The sequence below is a fragment of the Pezoporus flaviventris genome, unplaced genomic scaffold (assembly GCF_033815535.1).
Source record: "Pezoporus flaviventris isolate CSIRO_AGI_PZ_B2104156 unplaced genomic scaffold, CSIRO_AGI_Pfla_v1 ptg000007l, whole genome shotgun sequence".
NCBI classification, from domain to species: domain Eukaryota; kingdom Metazoa; phylum Chordata; class Aves; order Psittaciformes; family Psittacidae; genus Pezoporus; species Pezoporus flaviventris.
The window spans coordinates 60,877,861-60,896,962 of record NW_026892555.1 but is presented as its reverse complement, the minus strand read 5'-3'; the positions used below and the strand labels follow the sequence as shown (position 1 = coordinate 60,896,962).

The 19,102-nt window shown below is 42.1% G+C and overlaps 2 protein-coding genes across 3 annotated transcripts; one reads left to right on the top strand and one right to left on the bottom strand.

Moving 5' to 3' along the window:
- Positions 1-243: 243 nt before the first annotated feature.
- On the bottom strand, positions 244-7,897 carry ACOT13 (acyl-CoA thioesterase 13). Of its 2 annotated transcripts, none has more exons than XM_061448943.1 (3): positions 7,766-7,897; positions 3,176-3,360; positions 244-951 (listed from the first exon to the last, which is right to left on the bottom strand). In XM_061448943.1, exons 2-3 carry the CDS (start codon positions 3,358-3,360, stop codon positions 798-800), a joined length of 339 nt encoding a protein of 112 aa, XP_061304927.1. In that variant the 5' UTR covers positions 7,766-7,897; the 3' UTR covers positions 244-797. The 2 variants fall into 2 exon arrangements, with proteins under 2 accessions (XP_061304927.1, XP_061304926.1); XM_061448942.1 differs by having other exon boundaries at positions 7,723-7,855.
- Positions 7,780-17,750, top strand: TDP2 (tyrosyl-DNA phosphodiesterase 2). The gene is made up of 7 exons (XM_061448938.1): positions 7,780-8,181; positions 8,261-8,352; positions 13,079-13,246; positions 14,597-14,688; positions 15,636-15,754; positions 16,137-16,307; positions 17,123-17,750. Exons 1-7 carry the CDS (start codon positions 7,903-7,905, stop codon positions 17,402-17,404), a joined length of 1,203 nt encoding a protein of 400 aa, XP_061304922.1. The 5' UTR covers positions 7,780-7,902; the 3' UTR covers positions 17,405-17,750.
- The last annotated feature ends 1,352 nt before the right edge of the window (positions 17,751-19,102 follow it).

Here is a 19,102-nt window from a genome sequence, read left to right as displayed (position 1 = left end):
TTTTGATATGTCTCTGAACTGATGATATTTAAACAAATATAGCCAGAACTCAGGTAGTTAATGGTGAAAAGCCCCAGTGACATAACTGCATTTTCACATTCAGGAATCACAGGGGGATGATGACATCTCAGGTGAATTTGCATACAAGGGTTCTATCACACACTCTCTCAAGCACTCCATGCTGGCAAGCTTTTACTCAGTGCAAAAAGATTACAAAACTATTAAATAATCTTTAAAAAGGTGGTTTCAGGAAGCTTTATTTAATACTTTTGAATTTGTTACAGCATCAGTAAATCACATTTTGTATTACCCTGCTTTACACTCTCAAACCATTTTCACACTCTGTTACAGGAACTCTGTACTACTACCATCTTACACAATGAGTAGTTTAGTTTGTAAGCATATATAGTGTTTTTTGATTGTGACTGCTACGGACCTGAAGACAGGGTTACTTTATCACACGACCACACCACAGGCAAGGAAAACAGATCTCCTAAAACACTGTCATGCTGATAAACCATATGGCTGCTCCAAAGGCTTGTCCCTTCAGCTATCTTGACCCTAAAGAGCCAGATGCAATCCCATGCTATCACACTCTGTTGTTCATCTCAAAATAGGCACTAATTTTAGGCTTGTAGCCACTTTGGTGGTCATTAAGAAATTTGTTTATTATGAGTGAGGCAAATTCACTTCATATAGATTAACACAACTTTGTGCAAATGTCTTACTGCATAATGAGAAAAATAATTCTATATGGGATTCTTATACCCAACATTATTATTTTTTAAATTACTTTCTTATCCTAGATACTTTGTATGTCTACCTTGTGCAATTAATTTTCCTGTTGCCTTATTTGTTAAATCCACGGTGGCAAATGCAAGATTTCTTCCTTGCTTCAAAATCTGAGCTGTAATCAGTATCTCTTCTCCCATCTTAGCAGCAGAAGTATATCTTCAAGGAAGAGCAAAAGGAACAGGTAAGAGGCTTTATAGAGCACAAATCCAAGATTATTCCTGTGGTTTTAGATTATCACAAAGGGAATTAACAAAAGTGAGTAATAAAGACATATCATAACCGCCTGCTTGCAAATCACCACTTCGTAAAGTCCTTGAGTTCCTCTAAGTACTGCAGTGGTAGTTCAGTATAAGAATTCTCTGAGAAAATAGAGGACTGAAAAAAACCCATTGGCTTGATTCTGAGGAAGAGTCCATTTTGGAGCAGAAACAAATAGATACCAAAGACCTCAGTTAGAAGGTCAGCTCCAAGTCCTATTGCAGCCACTACTAGCTTCCTATAGCCTTTCTAAACTAGTCTAGCTGGTTCAGCTGCAAAATGTCTCTATTACAAAGACTCCAGAAGGTCATTTCTGTTATGGAACCGCAGCACAGGTTAACTGCTTCCCACACCATGATAAAAGTAATGGAAATCTGGGAGGCCTTCAAAACTTCCCAGGTTTGATGTTGTTTCCACTCATTAGATAACTCTTTTTTTTTATTTTCATGAGTTTTTATTTTCATTTATTTCCTCTCCAGGGAATAGGAAGAAACTCCCCTACAAATAGCCTGGAAAGAATTAGGATGAATATGATCCAACCATGATCTGAGGTAAGGGAACAATATTCAAATGTTAGAATTACAGAGGAAGATGTGTAATTGCTGGATATAAATCTTACTGAGATTACTTTCATCAACCAGTCCATTTTTATCCATGACACCATGTCAAAAGTATTCTCAGTCACGCCTAATACTGGTGTAGCACAAGCCCCACTAGTTGACAGAGGGTATGGTTTCAGTTTTGTTTCACTCTTAGAAGCTGCTGCTGATCCTCTTGTGATTTAAAAAAAAGCAACAAAAATATCCCAAACAAACAAAAAGCTTCTGTGTCTCTGTTCTTTCCATTACTGACATATTTCCCTTGTGTCAATGTTTTAAAAAGCTCCTTCCCCAAAAGGAAAAAGTTGTATTATAGCAATATTCAATATGCAATATCTCACTTGTTCAAGTAAGGCAGTAGTCTGGGTTAAACAAATCTATTAATATTGCTTGACATAACATTTCCAAAAGGTTATGCTACTCAGTTATTTTGGATCACCTCCAGAGACAGAATTATCTTAAGATTTTAGCCCTTCTGTAATTGGGTAGGCATACTTGATAATATAAATAATTTGTATGTTGGCCTCTTGTTATATTACTGTAGGGAAAAAAAACAACAGAATCACAGAATTTCAGGTTTTCATTTCCAGTAAGTTTCTAGTCATCACAGTGGCAGTATAAAGCTTAAATAGACTCTCCAGTCCCACCCATCCAGTGGAGAAATCAGAAGATGATGGGGTAGGTGGGGGAAAGGAGGGAACCTGGTAAAGATACAGATTGCTCCCCAGACACTTTTAAAACTTACATTTTCTGTTTAAGTCTTGATGATGGGATATTTTCCCAAGATTTTTAATGCTCTGTGTTAGTTATTCCAAGTAGGATTGCTTTACTTCCAATTAGTCATAATCTCTTCATTAAAAGTAATGAATCAAAGCTGACAAGCTGTAACTGCATGAGCAGAAAAGGTTTTAGAGCAACTTTTTTTAAAGACACTGTGCTTTTAAATTTGCATTACGGAAAGAACTATTCTCTGTATAAAACTCCCTTTAAATGACCTAGAGCAAAGGAATCTTCCTCCACTGAGAAATTCTAATCCAATCTGTAATTTGCTTTCTATGTGAGCATGCAACAGAGCTAAACTGTTTCCCATTTTAATATCTTCCCTGTTTTAATATTTTATTCAGTAATATTTAAAAAGGGCTTACAGAAAGCTGTTTACCATAGATCTTGGTGTTTGAGGACGCTCTAACATATCTTTACAAGCGAAGACAGAATTTGAGCCAATTTCTTAAGACTAAAGTTTACCACACATCAACATCCCTTCGTATTCTATGAATGAATGGACACCGTCTCTTAAATGTATGTAACAAATGAAAGATTAAAGTCCAACTCTAATTTTACAACCAAATGGTGTGTCTCCAAATACAACCTCCCCTTAATTTATCAAAACAAGACTTCTAAAATCACAGAAAACACTTTTTTAAGTGAGTACTACAGCACAGAAATGATGTACAATGGACTCAATACTGTGTTAGGGGATGAAAAGTTAGTATGTTTTGGTAAATATCGTGGCTGATACCTACGTGATGTTCATGTCCACACTGACCCCGGGCACTGCTCTTTCTGTGTACAGCAACGCTGCTGTTGACACCACATCCACAAGTGTGGCTGTCAAACCTCCATGTAATGTACCACCTCTGTTTGTGTGCTCCTCCTCTACTTTCATTTCACAAACAATTTTTCCAGGAGTTGCAGAAAGAAGTTTCATCTGTATAACCAAAACAAGAATAAAAAAAGCTTACTGACAATAGTACCAACACCCAATACTGCCCTGAATCAAACTGAAAGTAAATCTTGTTTAACTCTGGACTCATGAGACAGAAGATACAAAATATAGTAATTAAACTGTCATATTAGGTATTTCCATGCATTTTGAGCACAAGATTGTTGCCTTAGAAATCAAATGTCTTTCTAGTGCAGATAAACATTTAAACTGACAGCTTAACAAAGCTTCAATACTTACTACGCTCTCAGGAATTGCTTAGGAGACAACATTATTCTTTGGTTTTCCTTTTGCTTTAATCTGTGACTGAAACCCAGATTAGAGGGAACACAAAACTGCTCTATCTGTGTGTACCACACTTGTGAAGGCATATTTGTTAGCTCACTAAATGGAAACGAGACTGACAGTAATTCATTAATAATCATTCTATCAGAGCAACCTCAGTAAAAATCAGTATTTGGCCAGGAGCACTAGAAATGCTAATCAGATTGGTCCCCCTCAACTGAAATTCATATTCCTTGGCAGAAGTATCCAAGGTTGTATCACACTGTACTACAGCACTATGATTTGTGTATAAACTTTTATTCCAGCCCATAGGTATTAAATAGAAAATTACAGTACATCTATGGCACCATGTTTCCCCCTGCAATCAACACAAGCAGCTGGATTTTTGAGACCACAAAGTTACTGTGATTCAGTTAGTAGCATTATAGTCAAAATCCAAAATATGTTCAAAATCTGAAAGCAGATGCAAAACTGAGGTAAATTCAGCATATGCATTTACATCTACAACTAAGACTCTGAAGTACCTTTAGACTGTCACAAGGGAAATACGGGCATATTTATTATAATTCCTACTGATTTTTTACACTTATTTTAAAAGTTACATGTTTCCATACTGTATCAGCTGAGTTGACTCAAATCTTTTTAATCTTACATGGAATTAAGATTTAAATATCTCTCATTTTGCTATTCCTTATTTGTGACGCAGTGTAAGTGCTCAGTCTGAGTCAATGTCCTCTTCTGAAAGGCCAAAATTACCCAAATTTTGCAGAGAAATGATACTAAGATAAATGATGACGTAGTACACAGTCTGTCTATGAATGCAAAAAGCTGGAATTAAGCAGAGGGGAAGGAAATCACTGAGGCAGTGTCCTAATACAGGAATAGCACCTTGATCAACAGAAATCCTAAATCCTAAACCAGGCATGCTGTGCTGCACCGACTGAAGGTCTAAGTTTCTGACAGATCTAATGAGGACTTCACTGATGCCTGACACTGGGAGCAGATGGTTTCCAGTACCGTCAGGGAGTGCTCCAATCCACCAGCAAGGCAAGGAAAACATCTGGTTTCATTTGTCATTGCCCTGATCTGGCACTAGCTGCCTGCTCTCCTTGACGAAAACAGTTCTATGTACGAATGCTTCCAGGACTTACATAGCTAGAACTGCTGGTCTCTACTTCTCACAGCCCTCCTGTGCTTGTCTTCCCACGCCTCTGTCTCCGTGAACAGTATGCTGCTTCAGCTCCCAGTTACTACTGCAATGCACTACTTCCTTGGAGAAAGGGCTTTAAAACCCACAATCGTTAAGCCCTGTGTGGATGTCACATTGGAATGAAACCAGAAACTAAGTCTGTTGCTGGAGCTTGAAAGTTTCAGACTGGAATCTGTCTTATCCAGAACAGGAAAAATCTTGAGTCATTTAATTACAGAAAGAAAAGCTTCAGGTATCTCCCGGAAAAAAAAAACCAGCAAATAGTTTACATTCAAACAAAACTGCATTTCTATTGTTGTTATGATTTTGTTCATAGCATCATAATTCTAGGAGATTGCAGAAAAGTTCTAAAAGTATTTCAGAGCAAGCCTGTCTTAATGAAGCCAGTCTCCTAAGGCTCACTTCCAGACATTTGCCATTATGAGCTGAAATACTGCATTCATTAGGGACTGTAATGATAGGACAAGGGGTAACGGGTTAAAACTTAAACAGGAGAAATTTAGACTGGATATAAGGAAGAAGTTCTTTACTGTAAGGGTGGTGAGGTACTGGAATGGGTTGCCCAGGGAAGCTGTGAATGCTCCATCCTTGGTGGTATTCAAGGCCAGGCTGGACAGAGCCTTGGGTGACATGGTTTAGTGTGAGGTGTCCCTGCCTATGGCAGAGGGGTTGGAACTAGATGATCTTAAGGTCCTTTCCAACCCTAACTATTCTATGATTCTGTGATTTGCTCTCTACTTAGACTGGTAAAGTTTTAAGGTAAAGGAGAGTAAATTATCCCAGTGAAGGGGTGACTAAGAACTACTTTGACTTTATAAATAAATGAGTTTCTTAAGCTTTATATACAAGACCAAAACGTCTTGGGGAAACAAGACAAGAAGAGTTGCTCTGCAAACAGTTACCTTCTATTAAATATGTCGGATCATGAAGCTGTCGATGAAAGCAATGCTTCAGTATTGCAAAATGTGTACATTTTGACCTGGTTGGTTTTCTTAGATATAGTTATTGTATCCTTTTATGTCACAGTTACACAAATAAAGAAGAAATTAAATGGAGAATTCTAGTGTTGCAAAATTTAATGAAACTGCTTCACAGGACCACCCTACACAGAAGCTACACTACAGATTTTAGGACAACACAGTAAAGTCATTTCAACATTTTTGATCATAATGTAGCATTACAATAGAGCCATACCAGTCAAATGCATTTCTTCATAGTGGGCCTTTAGTGGAACCTCACAGAGCAGTGAGATGCTTGTGCTTTCAGTCTGATCTCAAGGTAAACTGTGAGATGTTGTAACGAGCTATGTTTAATTTTTAAACAGAGTAATGATTTATTTCATACTTTCACGGTCCTGGAAGTTAGCTTAGTCACACGTACTATGAAGGGAAGAATACTAGTTACTAAGTAAGTCACAGCAGGTTATTCAGTAGAATCCTTAGAGAGGTACTGGAAGGTAGCTCTTGCATTTTAAAAGTTACTGAATAACAATTGTGCTTTCATGTGTTACCACCATAACCCGTTTAGAGATCTTGAATCCAGGCCTGCACCAGTGTGCTGCTGAAGCGCCTGCAGCCATGACACCAGGTCATGGTTCAGCTAACACACCACGGCCCTTGGCCTCCTCCAGCTCCAGTGGCCTGGCCTGTGTGGCTCAAGGGCACTGTCTGTCATGCTGCTGCCTGCCTGAGGCAGAGCCTGAGGAGCTACTGCCCTGCAAGGATAGAGCAGCTTAGCCAGCCTGGAGTGAGAACATGTAAGAGCAACAGCCCTGCATACACCCAGGTCAGTGCAGGAGGGCAGGAGGTGATGCAGGTACCAGAGCAGAGGTTCCCCTGCAGTCCGTGGTGCAGACCATGGTGAAGCAGCCGTGCCCCTGCAGCCCGTGGAGGTCCATGGTAGAGCAGATCTACACCTGCAGCCCACGGAGGTCCATGGGGAGCGGATCTCCACCTGCAGCCCATGGAGGACCCCACACTGGAGAAGGTGATGCCTGAAAGAGGCTGTGACCCTGTGGGAAGCCCACACTGGTGGAGGGTCCTAGCAGGACCTGTGGCCATGCAGGGGACTGATGCTGGAGCAGTCTGTCCCTGAAGAGCTGCACCCATGGAAGGGACCCACACTGTAGCAGTCTGTCCCTGAAGAGCTGCACCCATGGAAGGGACCCACACTGTAGCAGTCTGTTCCTGAAGGATGCACCCATGGAAAGGACCCACACTGGAGCAGTTCGTGAAGAACTGCTGCCTGGGGGAAGGACTCGCTTTGGAGAAGTTCATGGAGGACTTTCTCCCGTGGGACAGACCCCACACTGGAGCAGGGTAAGAATGTGAAGAGGAAGGAGCAGCAGAGACAACGTGTGATGAACTGCCCACAACCCCCATTCCCTGTTCCCCTGTGCTGCTGGCAGGGAGGAGATAGAGAATTTGGGAGTGAGGTGGAGCCCAGGAAGAAGGAAGGGGTTAGGCGAAGGTGTTTTTTAAGATTTGGTTTTATTTCTCATTATCCCACCCTGATGCGATTGATAATAAATTAAACTTCCCCGTCGAGCTTGCTTTGCCCGTGACGGTAACTGGTGAGTGATCTCTCTCTGACCTTAACTCACAAGCCTTTTACCGTATATTCTCTCCCCTGTCCAGCTGAGTGGCTTTGGAGAGCACCTGCATCCAGCCAAGGGCAACCCCCCACAACACCTCATCCCAGCTTAGCCTTTTATTCTAGGAGGGGAAAAAAGGGGCTTTTAAACGATCAGCCCCGCTGCGCCCGACCGCCGTCTCTCTGGTCAGAGGCTGCCGTTACCTGCCCGTCGCCGGCGGGACGCCCTCCAGTACGTCCCGCTCTGAGGCCACCCCTACCTTGTTGAGCACCCGGTCGAAGCCCTGCGACTCTGTCATGTACTTCATGGCCTGCTTCAGGCTCTCCACCGTAAATCCCATGCTGCCAGCTCCGCTGCTGCCCGCGCTCCGGAACAGCAACTCCGGCGGGCGGAGCTTTCCCCCTAGTTTCCGCCCGGAGCGTCCCACCGCCGGGCAACCATGGAAGCGGCGGCGGCGGCGGCGGCGGAGGGGCGGCGGCGGCAGGAGGAGGAGGCGACGAGGTACCCGCAGGCTGGGGAGCAGCTGCCGGTGGTGGTGCCGGCGGCGGAGGAGGAGGAGCGGGAGCAGAAGCAGAAGGAAGAGAAGGAGGAAGAGGAGGAGGAAGAGTCCCCACTTGCTAAGCGGAGGAAGGTGCTGTGCTCCGAGTTTACCGCCATCACCAGCAGCGACGCGGCGGTGGCGCGCAGCTTCTTGGCCAGCAACGACTGGCACATAGAGGTACGCCTGGCCCGGGGGCCACGGTGGGCTGCCTCGGCAGCGGCCCCTTCCTTCCCTGCCATCTGCCTCTATGTTTCAGAGGGCGCTGAACGCCTACTTCGAGCCGCCGATGGAGAAGGAGGATGAGGCAGCGGGCAGGGTGCCGACGGTCTGCGCGGGGCCCGGGAGCTGGTAGGTGGTCGTGGAGCCCGGGACAGCAGGAGGGCTCGGCAGGCGGGGTGAGGGGAGCGGTGCCTCTCCACCCGCCTGTACCTCCGGGGTGCAGGCAGGGTCCCCGACACCCGAGAGAGCTGTGTCCGGGTCATAGTGTACCCTTGAGGAGCAGCGCTCCTCTCCCCATTTGACCTCGCACCTCTGCTGACATGCTGTGAGGCAGGTGGTTTGTGGTCTTCACACTGAAGTTTCTGCCGGAGTTCTCATTGCTTCCCATCACTATCCCCTTCGAGGGGAATAGCTTCTCCTGGGAGGCTGTCAGACTTGTGAGATGCACTTTCCCTCAGTGGATGCTTCAGCCACCTTCCTCTGGGATTGTGAGTCTTGGAGAAGGGATGAGCTCATTTGCCTTGTCTTGTGCAGCAATACATATGCAGATTTTACCGCACACACACGCATTTGTATATATGTAAACTGTGCATATATATCATATATTACATGTAGTTGACAAGAGGTAATAGCCTGATGCTGTGCCGGGGAGGTTTAGATTGGATATAAGGAAAAAGTTCTTCACTGAAAAGATGGTCAGGCACTGGAACAGGTTTAGAATCATAGAATAATTAGGGTTGGAAAGGACCTTAAGATCATCTAATTCCAAACCCCTGCCATGGGCAGGGACACCTTCCACTAGACCGTGTCACCCAAGATTCTGTCCAGCCTGGCCTTGAACACTGCCAGGGATGGAGCATTCACAACTTCCCAAGGAAGTGTCCAGAAACACTGTAGATGAGGCCCTAGTGACATGGTTTAAGGGTGGACTTGTCAGTCCTGAGGTAACGGTTGGACTTGATGATCTTAAAGGTCTTTTCCAACCTAGATGATTCTGTGATTCTGTGTGCATTTATATTTATATAAATAAAACTGACGTACATGCACACATTGTTAAATGTACCTGTGGGAGTTAGAATCTAAGATCTGTTCCTTGTACACACAGATTATTGCACAGCATACCCATAGGGCATACCGAGGGTATTGAACTGCATGTAGAATTGAACTTTTACAGATCCCTGCCATACGCAGTCCTGAGGGAAGTTTTTTTACTGTAGTATTATATATTAGACTTATGTGTTATATATAGAATTATGGAATAGGTTGGAAGGGACCTTAAAGATCATCTAGTTCCAACCCCTCTGCCATGGGCAGGGGGTTCCAACTAGACCCATCCAATCTGACCTTGAACACTGCTAGGGATAGGGCATCCACAGCTTCTCTGGGCAACCTGTGCCAGTGCTTCACCACCCTCAAAGTAAAAATTTTCTTCCTAATATCTAATCTAAATAACCCCTCTGTCAGTTTAAAGCCATTCCCCCTCATCCTATCCCTGCATGCCTTTGTAAAAAGTCCCTCTCCAGGTTTCTTGTAGGCCTCCTCTAGATATTGGAGGACTGTTATAAGATCTCTCCTGAGCCCTCTCTTCTCCAGGCTGAAAAAGCCCAACTCTCTCAGCGTGTCTTCAAAGCAGAGGTGCTGCAGGCTCTGATCATCTTTGTGGAATGGCCAGTTCCACATCCTTCTTATGTTGGAAGCCCCAGAGCTGGACGCAGAACTGCACAAGAGCAGAGTAGAGGGGCAGGATCACCTCCTTTGGCCTGCTGGCCATGTTCCTTTTAATGCAGCCCAGCATACAGTTGGCTTACTGGGGTGCAAGCGCACACTGCCAGCTCATGATGAGCTTCTCCTCAACCAACAGCCCAAGTCCTTCTCGTCAGGGCTGCTCTCAATCCAGCTCTCATCCAGCCTGTAGTTGTGGTTTGGATTGCCCTGGCCCGAATGCAGGACCTTGCACTTGTTCCTTGCAGGACCTTGCACTATAAGGATCATAAGACCTCTTATGATCTTTATAGTTATAAACTGTATTTGGTAACAGCATATCGGCTTTTGCTTGATATGTATTGAGACGAGGCACAAAAGCACAAAATGTAATCAGTTCTAAGTAATGGTAAGTTTGATGGCTTTGTAATGGAAAATAACTGCAGCGCTTGAAGGTAGTTGACATAGTTTCAGGTCCTTAGGACCTTAGTACAAAAGGTGTAAGAAAAGCAGAATAGATAAACAGGACCTGGGGATGGGGAGCATCTGGGACTAGCAGATGTCCAGGATGGGAGCAGTTAAACTAACCGATAAGTAGAAAGACAGGGTGATTACTATGTCTGTAATGTTAATTAAGCTGGTTATGGAGATTGTTGGGAAAAGTAAACGACCCTTAAAGACCACCATCACATTTTTGTATGCATGCCGGAAACTTTCTGGATGTAATATGCCCAGTGACCATATAAGGATGGCCTGTATAGCAATACAGGGACACACGTTAGGAGGAGCTATTCCCCGTGTCTCCCAGCACGCTACAATAGAGAATACCTCCTTGTCAACTTGAAACTCTATTGGCGAGTTTGTTCCTGGAGTTTTCTCTGAATCAGTATGTATGAAAAAATGCAAGCCTACTGAACATTAACATTAGTCTGTGTGTAGTCCATGATGAGTTAGAATATATCTGTATCAAATTGGCAGCACCTTTTTCACTACTTGCCTCTGTCTTTTGCACTGTGGCTTCTGCCTTGAGCTGTTATATGGCAGGATGTGTTGGAAGGGAGGACTATTTGAAGACCTTCCAGACCACATAGACTTTTGTATTTCATCTCAGTCCTTCAGGTTACAGTATAAATACAGAAAGTCATCATGGAGATACTGGAGGCATATACCGCATTATTTACCTATTTAAATATCCCTTAGCTTCCTCTTTTTCCTCTGCTTTCCTTCTTCTGTTCAGTTTAGATTACATGTGCATGGTAGTGGACTCTTAGGTTGTTTATGCAGCACTAAGTACAAAACCAGTACTAAGATCTAGGGAATAGATTTGGTTTGGTTCCAGGCCTTATTTTCATGTGTGCATACAAATTCTATGTTTAAAAGAAAATTCTGGTATCGTTACTTTGCCAAAATACAGTTTATCTAGTCTTAGCTATACTGTTTAATGTATTTTGTTACAGACTTTACTCAAGGAATTTGCTTTGGATCACTGTTGTGATTTAATCCCGGTGGGCAACTCAGACCCACACAGACACTTAACTCACTTCTCCTTGGTGGGATGGGGGAGAGAATCAGAAGGGTAAAGTGAGAAAACTCATGGGTTGAGGTAAAGACAGTTTAATAGGTAAAGAAAAAACTGTGAGTACAAGCAAAGGAAAACAAGTAATTCAGTGCTTTCCATGGGCAGGCAGCTGTTTGGCCATCCCCAGGAAAGCTGGGCTCCATCATATGTAGTGATTACTTGGGATGACAAACACCATAACCCTGAATGTTCCCCCTTCCTCTTCCTTTCCCCCTGCTTTTATTGCTGAGCGCAATATTGTATGATGTGGGATATCCGTTTGGTCAGTTGGGGTCAGCTGTCCTGGCTGTTCCCTCCCAGCCTCTTGTGCATCTCCAGCCTGCTTATTGGAGGGGCAACAGAGAAGCAGGGAAGGCCTTGATGCTGGGTAAACACTGCTCACAACAGCTGACACATCCCTGTGATATCGTTTTGGTCACAGGGTAGACGAGGTCTGTGTTTTTGAGGTGAGATTTGGAGTGAATATTCCCAAAGAAAAAGGCTATCAATTTGTTACATAATGAGTTAACACATTTATCTCCCCAGGGGTTTGGCAATTGAAAACACTTGGCTGTACTACAAAGATGAGCACATAAAAGCAAGTCCTGGCTGCAGTCCTTCATTTTTAGTATGCTGGAAAGTGTTTGAAAAACTAATACACCCAGCCTGTCTTTAGCACAGGGAAAGAGTTGAATTATTCAAGTGCTTTGGATTACATTGGTGGCTGTCTGATTAACTTAAATCAGAATGGTAAATGTTATTTTGTGTGTATAAGGAGGAGGAAAACCCACTTACTTCTCCTGTGTACTAAGGCTATGGGTGACTGAGGTCTGTATGTTACTGTGCTTTTAAATTATGTTGACGTTCAGAATGCATGGGTAAAGGTCTTTCCGAATCTTCGTTAGCAAAGACAAGCCTTCCTCATAGGAGAAGGAAAACTCCTATCTTCAAACCCGGGCTGATGGAGCTCATCTAGCCATGTATGGTCTTCCATCTAAGAGAAGGGCACTCTTACAAAACCTGCAGACTTTGCTGTCACCGTCCTAGCTAACTAGGCCGTGGCAGTTAAACCTCAGGTGTAAAGGGTGGGACCAGTTCTGCGCAAGCTGCACTTCACCTAAAAAAATCCGCTGCACAGGCTGGAAGGGCTGACTCTCACTTGTCTGTATGGACAGGCGAGGGTTGAAACGGTAGGTGACAAGGTGCATGGGAAGCTGCAGATCCAACCTTGCATGTGGGTGGACCAGCGCATGGGTAGCTCGAGTTAGCTCGGGAGATGACAGTCATGGTCGGACACTTAGTGATTGCCCAAGCAGCCTTTTTTTCCAACCAGATTCGCATATCCCACATGCCCTTGGTCATCGTGCATGTGGTAAGCGTGGTTAAAGCCCTTCCCAAATCTTTGCTTGCGAAGCCAAGCCATCAAATTATGTTGAGATCAATACATGTTAACTTATTTGTTGGGAAAATTTTAATGGCCACATATGGGTGGGATATTTAGATGGGTCTAAAACATTTTGCTTTAGAAGATAAGGGAGGTAATTGCAGGAAGAGTCGTATGATGCATGTTGTAAAACAAGTAAACTCTCTCTTTAGTATTGACCTCACAGCAGATGCAACTACTAGCGATGACAGTGTCAATAGTGCAGACTCAAGGAAACAAGAAGATGACAGCAGCTTCTCACTGATAACCTGGAACATTGATGGGTTGGATTCAGGAAATCTAAAAGAACGAGCTAGAGGAATCTGTTCTTACCTGGCATTGTAAGTACAGCTTCATCTCTGTATTGTCATGTACCTAGCTTTAAAGGAAAAAGGAAGCTTCTTGGTTTAGATATTTACAAATCTTCATGCCCAGATTATCTTAATATTAGATAAAACAATACAATCGCTTTATAAATCCTAAATAGCTGAAGAAACATTGACATACTGGATGGAAGAGGTATGAGCCCATGCAGCATCCCAAAGGTTATGTATTTTGTGGTGCCTATTTTTAAAAGCCTTTTTTATAACGATCAGTATTGTGCAAGTTGTAGTCATGTATCAAGGGTGTATTTCGTTCTTCCATCCTGTATATGAGAAGTATAAAACTGCAAGAAACTTGTCTCATTCCAGTAGTATGAATAACATCACTCTAGAGCAAACTGAAAAACTGGAGACTTTTTTAGTAAAATTTGAAAAGTGGGTCTCTTGCTGTAACTGTTGTCTACTAAAAAAAGAAAATGTGCAAGGTAAGATAAAAGCAGTAGAATTTGTGATTATCTTTTATAGTTCCACCAGTGGAAACTTTTCATGAATATATTTATGAGCAGCTTAACAATTACATAAATTGATTTATCTTAACACAGTAACTTTATCAGTGTAAATTAATAAAGTAATTATATTCTTAATATAATTAAGTAATAATTTAATTTTCTCTTAAACCAGCAGAAACTCCTTAACTAAATAAATTCTCACTTGATTTTGTTAACCTGGGGTGACATATTTTTCTTTTGTAAGTAAGGTGATAGGGTTGTCCTTTACCTGCTTACAGTAGGGCTGTTAGCAGTATAGCAAACACAGGGACAGCTGTAAAGTCATATCTAAATCAGTATTTTCAGGACTGCTGCCTCACACAGTTACTGACTGAAAAACTCTTAAGAAATAAAAGAGCTCGTCATTGATGAGACTGGAGAAAATGCATGGCAGGTTACGTGAGAGGATCTGTTGTAAGGGACCGAGGTGACAGTTGGAATCTCCTGGAGAGCTTAGATGTTGCAGAATATGTTCCAAAGCTACTTTGCAGCTCCTGAAGTTGAATTCCTTGTGTATGCAGTGTACGAAACCTGTGCAAATGTTTGCAGGATCCAGGTGAAAGGAAGTAGTGCATTCTTGTACAACATCAGTACGTGTCAGCCGTAATATTTTTTTCTTCCCTTTTAGCAGTGGTGATATGTTTACATGCTACTAAATAAGATGGAGAGAGTTTTTTCTTTTTTTAAAAAACAGATTATTAAAGTATCTAAAGAGGAGGACAAAGTGTGCCTGAACCCCCGACCCTGTTCCATTTGGCCTCAGAGTGTAACAGTACTACATTTCAGTAGTTAATTTAAAATCTCATCTTGCCGATTTCAGATACAGTCCAGATGTTGTGTTTTTACAAGAGGTTGTCCCACAGCATCTCTGTCTTCTACAGATGAAAGCAGGCAATTACATTATGATTCCAGGTAAGAAATAACCCTCACTTTCAGATAGAAACCAGAGAAGTAAGTTCAGTTTTATTCTGTCTCCTTTGCTAAAATCTGACCATTTGCAGGAATGAAAGGAATAAAGTCAAGAAAGAAGCACTTAAATTACTGTGTTTTACTATCAGGATATAATGCGAGTTATGCATGTGAAAATCTTGCTTGCCTGTTGGTTTGGAATCAGAATGGTTTGGGTTGAAAGGGACCTTAAAGATCACCCAGTTCCAACCCCCCTGTAGTGGGCAGGGACACCTTCCACTAGTGTTTTGACGAGGTTGCTCAAAGCCCTTTCCAGCCTGGCCTTAAGCACTGCTATGGATGGGGCAGCCACAGCTCTAGGCAGCCACAGCTCTAGGCAGCCACAGCTCTAGGCAGCCACAGCTCTAGGCAGCCACAGCTCTAGGCAGCCACAGCTCTAGGCAGCCACAGCTCTAGGCAGCCACAGCTCTAGGCAGCCACAGCTCTAGGCAGCCACAGCTCTAGGCAGCCACAGCTCTAGGCAGCCACAGCTCTAGGCAACCTGTGCCAGTGCCTCACCACCCTCATAGTAAAAATTTTTTTACTAATGTCTAATCTAAATCTCCCCTCTATCAGTTTAAAGCCATTGCCCCTTGTCCTGTCACCACATGCCTTTGTAAAAATTTCTCTCCAGATTTCTTTTTATTTTTTCTGCATTTTGAGAAACTGATAGCAAGGGTAACAAAAAAATAAAGAAGAAAAAAGTCCCATAGGTAAGTAATTTATTAAATATTTGCATTTACAAAGTTTAAAAAAGTCACACCCCTATTGTGAAACTTCTAACTAATGACTTCATGTATATTAAAATTAATGGGATTCTCCTGGATCATGGCAAAAAGGTCTCTTTCAGAACCTTTTTTATGGCACAGCAGAAGATATCCTTGACCGTGACTTTCCCTGTTCCTCTTTAGGTAACATAGATGGCTATTTCACTGTCATAATGTTGAAGAAATCAAGAGTGAAGCTACTGAAACATGACATAATACCTTTTCCAACAACCTCTATGATGAGGAACCTTTTGGTTGTGCATGTGAGTGAGACAGTATGTACCTAACAGCTGCATTTCTGCTTTCAAAAGAGAAAAAAATCTCGGGAAAGGCTGGACTGGCTTTACTCTATGACAGTCTCAAACAGCAGAAAAACTTCACCAAACATTCAAACTCGGCTTCATTTGGTACTAGCAAACTTAAATCTTTTATTTAAGTTACTGGTCATACTGTGTTTTCAAGTCTCATAATGTCTGAAAACAAGACTAAAAGTCTGTTATCCTCCTGTAAGCCACTTTTCTTCAATGTAAAATTAATATTAACCAGAGCCCTATCAGTAAGTAATTTACTTCAACATTATACTTTTGTCTTTGAACTTTTTATCGTAGTGTGGATAGTAACATTGCCTCTTCATTTCACACACAGGTGAGCATATCTGGTAATGAACTTTGCCTTATGACTTCTCATCTGGAAAGCACTAAAGATCACTCCAATGAGCGTACGAAGCAACTACAAATAGTGTTTAAAGAAATGCAGAAGGAGTCTGAGTCCACCACTGTTATATTTGGAGGGGATACAAACCTTAGAGACAGTGAGGTAAATAGAAATAAGCAACCTTGTTATTTTGGGAAGGTATTCTGCCAAAATCTTCTCAAGCTTTTCTGTTCTTTTCATGAGAAATGACCTCCTTAGACAGAATAGAGATATGAGACATTTATTCTTAAAAAGTGAAAGTGTAAGTAGAAGCTGTGGCATTGATATGCTGAGGCATTATTATAGTTGAGGTGATACATATGAGGAGCCCTCCACCAGCCCAATAACAAAATGCTTTATTAACAATATATCTGAGAAGATGCAGGGATAGTTGATGAAGTTTCGACTTCAGAAGCATCTTCTCATTTTGAGAACCTGATCTTTACTTGATCAACTCTCCGATTCTCAGAGGGTTAATACTCTGGAGAAATAGATCTCTGGAGTTCAGAATTAATCCCCCATTATCGAGACATTCAAAATTAGAAGTCATTTTTGGCTGCTGATATTTAAAGTAAAATTTGTGCATTATTACTAAAAGGTCAATGTTTCATCTTTCCTTGTCATAAAATTCCCTTGCAGTAAACTGGAATGACACTGATTCAGAGAACTTGGTGTTGAACCCCATATCTCAAAATTTCAGAGGTATTTTTTTAATGCATATTTTTTAACGTGTTGGATTTAGAAAGTACCACAGAAATTGGTCATGCTTTAGAGTATCCTGAGAAATACCACGATTTAGAAACATCTCCACTCTTTTTGTTTTCCACAACTTATGTTTTGCAGAAAAAGTGATGTGACAACTCAGATCTGGTTTTGAAGGTAAAATTTCTGAACTCACTCAGTGTCTTGTGTATTCCCCCCCCACTTTCTACTTTCAGGTAGCTAAACTAGGAAACTTACCTGACAACATTATGGATATGTGGGAGTTTTTGGGTAAACCACAACACTGCCGCTATACTTGGGACACCCACTCCAATACCAACCTGCATGCAGCATACAAGTGCAAGATGAGATTTGACCGCATCTACTTTCGGCCTGCAGGGGGAGGGGGACATATTATTCCACGAAGTATGGACTTAATCGGATTGGAAAAACTAGACTGTGGCAGATTCCCTAGTGATCACTGGGGTGTTCTGTGTAATTTTGATGTGATACTATGAAAGAGGCTGGCATTGTTAGTTTTTAGGTGATTTGGTTTTGTTTTCACAAGATTTTACCCTCAGTTTAAGTAGGGCATATTTAAATTCTCAACCCTAATGCATCCTCTGCTCTTGCTTTTGCTGGAATGGCTTCATTTCAAACCATTTCCTTACTGTATGCATCTGTTCTCAAATCACATTTTTAAATATTTATTTTTAATAATTATGGAAATACAAAACCAAATTCCAGTTTTAAAATGGGAGGAAAAACCAGTAAACACAGTTAATAAACATGGTGGTTTAAAAGCCCCTTTTATTTGGCATGTATTATAATCTCGTAATAAATGCTGCTTTTGCTTATTTTTTTTAAGAATACTTTTATTGTGTTTGTGTTGTTTCTTTTGTAACCATTCCCATTCTCCTTTGCAACCCTGTCTTGTGTAGGGTGTTTTGTATTAGCTTCTGAAGTTTGTGTTGTACATACGTACCCTTTCAGGCAAGACAGTAAAGTACCTGAGGGAAGAATGACTAGATTTTCACAGAATAAGAGTTTCTTAAGTAAGAATTAAACTAATATCAAACAGTTTTAAGAACAATGTGACTTCTATTTGACAAGAAAAGGATTATAGGCAAATGCATGAAAATTATTCACTTGGGATAGTATATACCTTATTTTGTATTAACTGTTTATTAACCTGGGTATGAGTTGCAGATGAAAAAGCTTTATCTTTCCAGTGAGCTTCTAGAAACAATGCTTTTACAAGCTGCTGTGCAAAGCTTGAGCAGCTCTAGGTCTCACTGACTTTGCAAAAGATCAAACAGACTTTCTTACTCAAAGAATTGTATAACCAGTTTCATTGAAGCTATGATTTTATAGATGTGCAAACTAATAAGATGATTTAAAAGGAAAGGTCTTTCTCATGTGAAGTTTATTGTAGAGTCATGGTGAAGAAGCACAGACAACTCAAGTCAATGCAAAGTGAACACAGACTGATAAGCCTAAATTACTTGTCGTTTGTCTTAAGTCTCGAGTTTACAAACAACTTTTTGTTGCTGAACATCTGTGCTGGGTTGGCCCCGGCGGGTAGCCATGCTCCCACCCGGCTGCTGATTCAAGTATCCCCTTTAATGGTGAGATGGGAAAAGGGAAAAAAAAGAATCAAGAAAGCTCATGGGTTAAGATACATATGGGGGAGATCACCTACCTATTACCCTCATGAGCAAATCAGACTTGATTTGTGGAAATTAATTTATGAACAAGTTATTTATCTGTGTGTTTAATTACTGATTTGGGTATTGGGAAGCAAGAAGATGAACACTAACATGCTCGGGGGAAACACCTTTCCTCTTTTCCAGGCTCAGCATCACCCCATGCTCCTCTCCTCCCCCTTGTTACTTCCACAGGTCATGCTCTGTCCCTTCAGCAAAGTAAGGAGGGGCAAGAGAGGAGGGAATGACTGGTGTGCACAAATGCACCTAGGCTGTGCCCTGCCTCTCCCCTTTCCTTTGCCCTGGGGTGGGTCCTCCACAGGCTCTGCCAGGGAGCATCTCCTCTGACCTTGGTGTTCCCTACTCATCTGCCTGCCCCGCATTTTCTGCCCTGTCTTACGTATGCTTTCTCTGAGGAGGTATCACCTTGACTGTGGGGGTCCATCTGAGCTGGCTGGAGCTGTGTGTCTGTGTCTGGCCACCCTGCAGCCCCCCCTGCAAGTGCCTGGG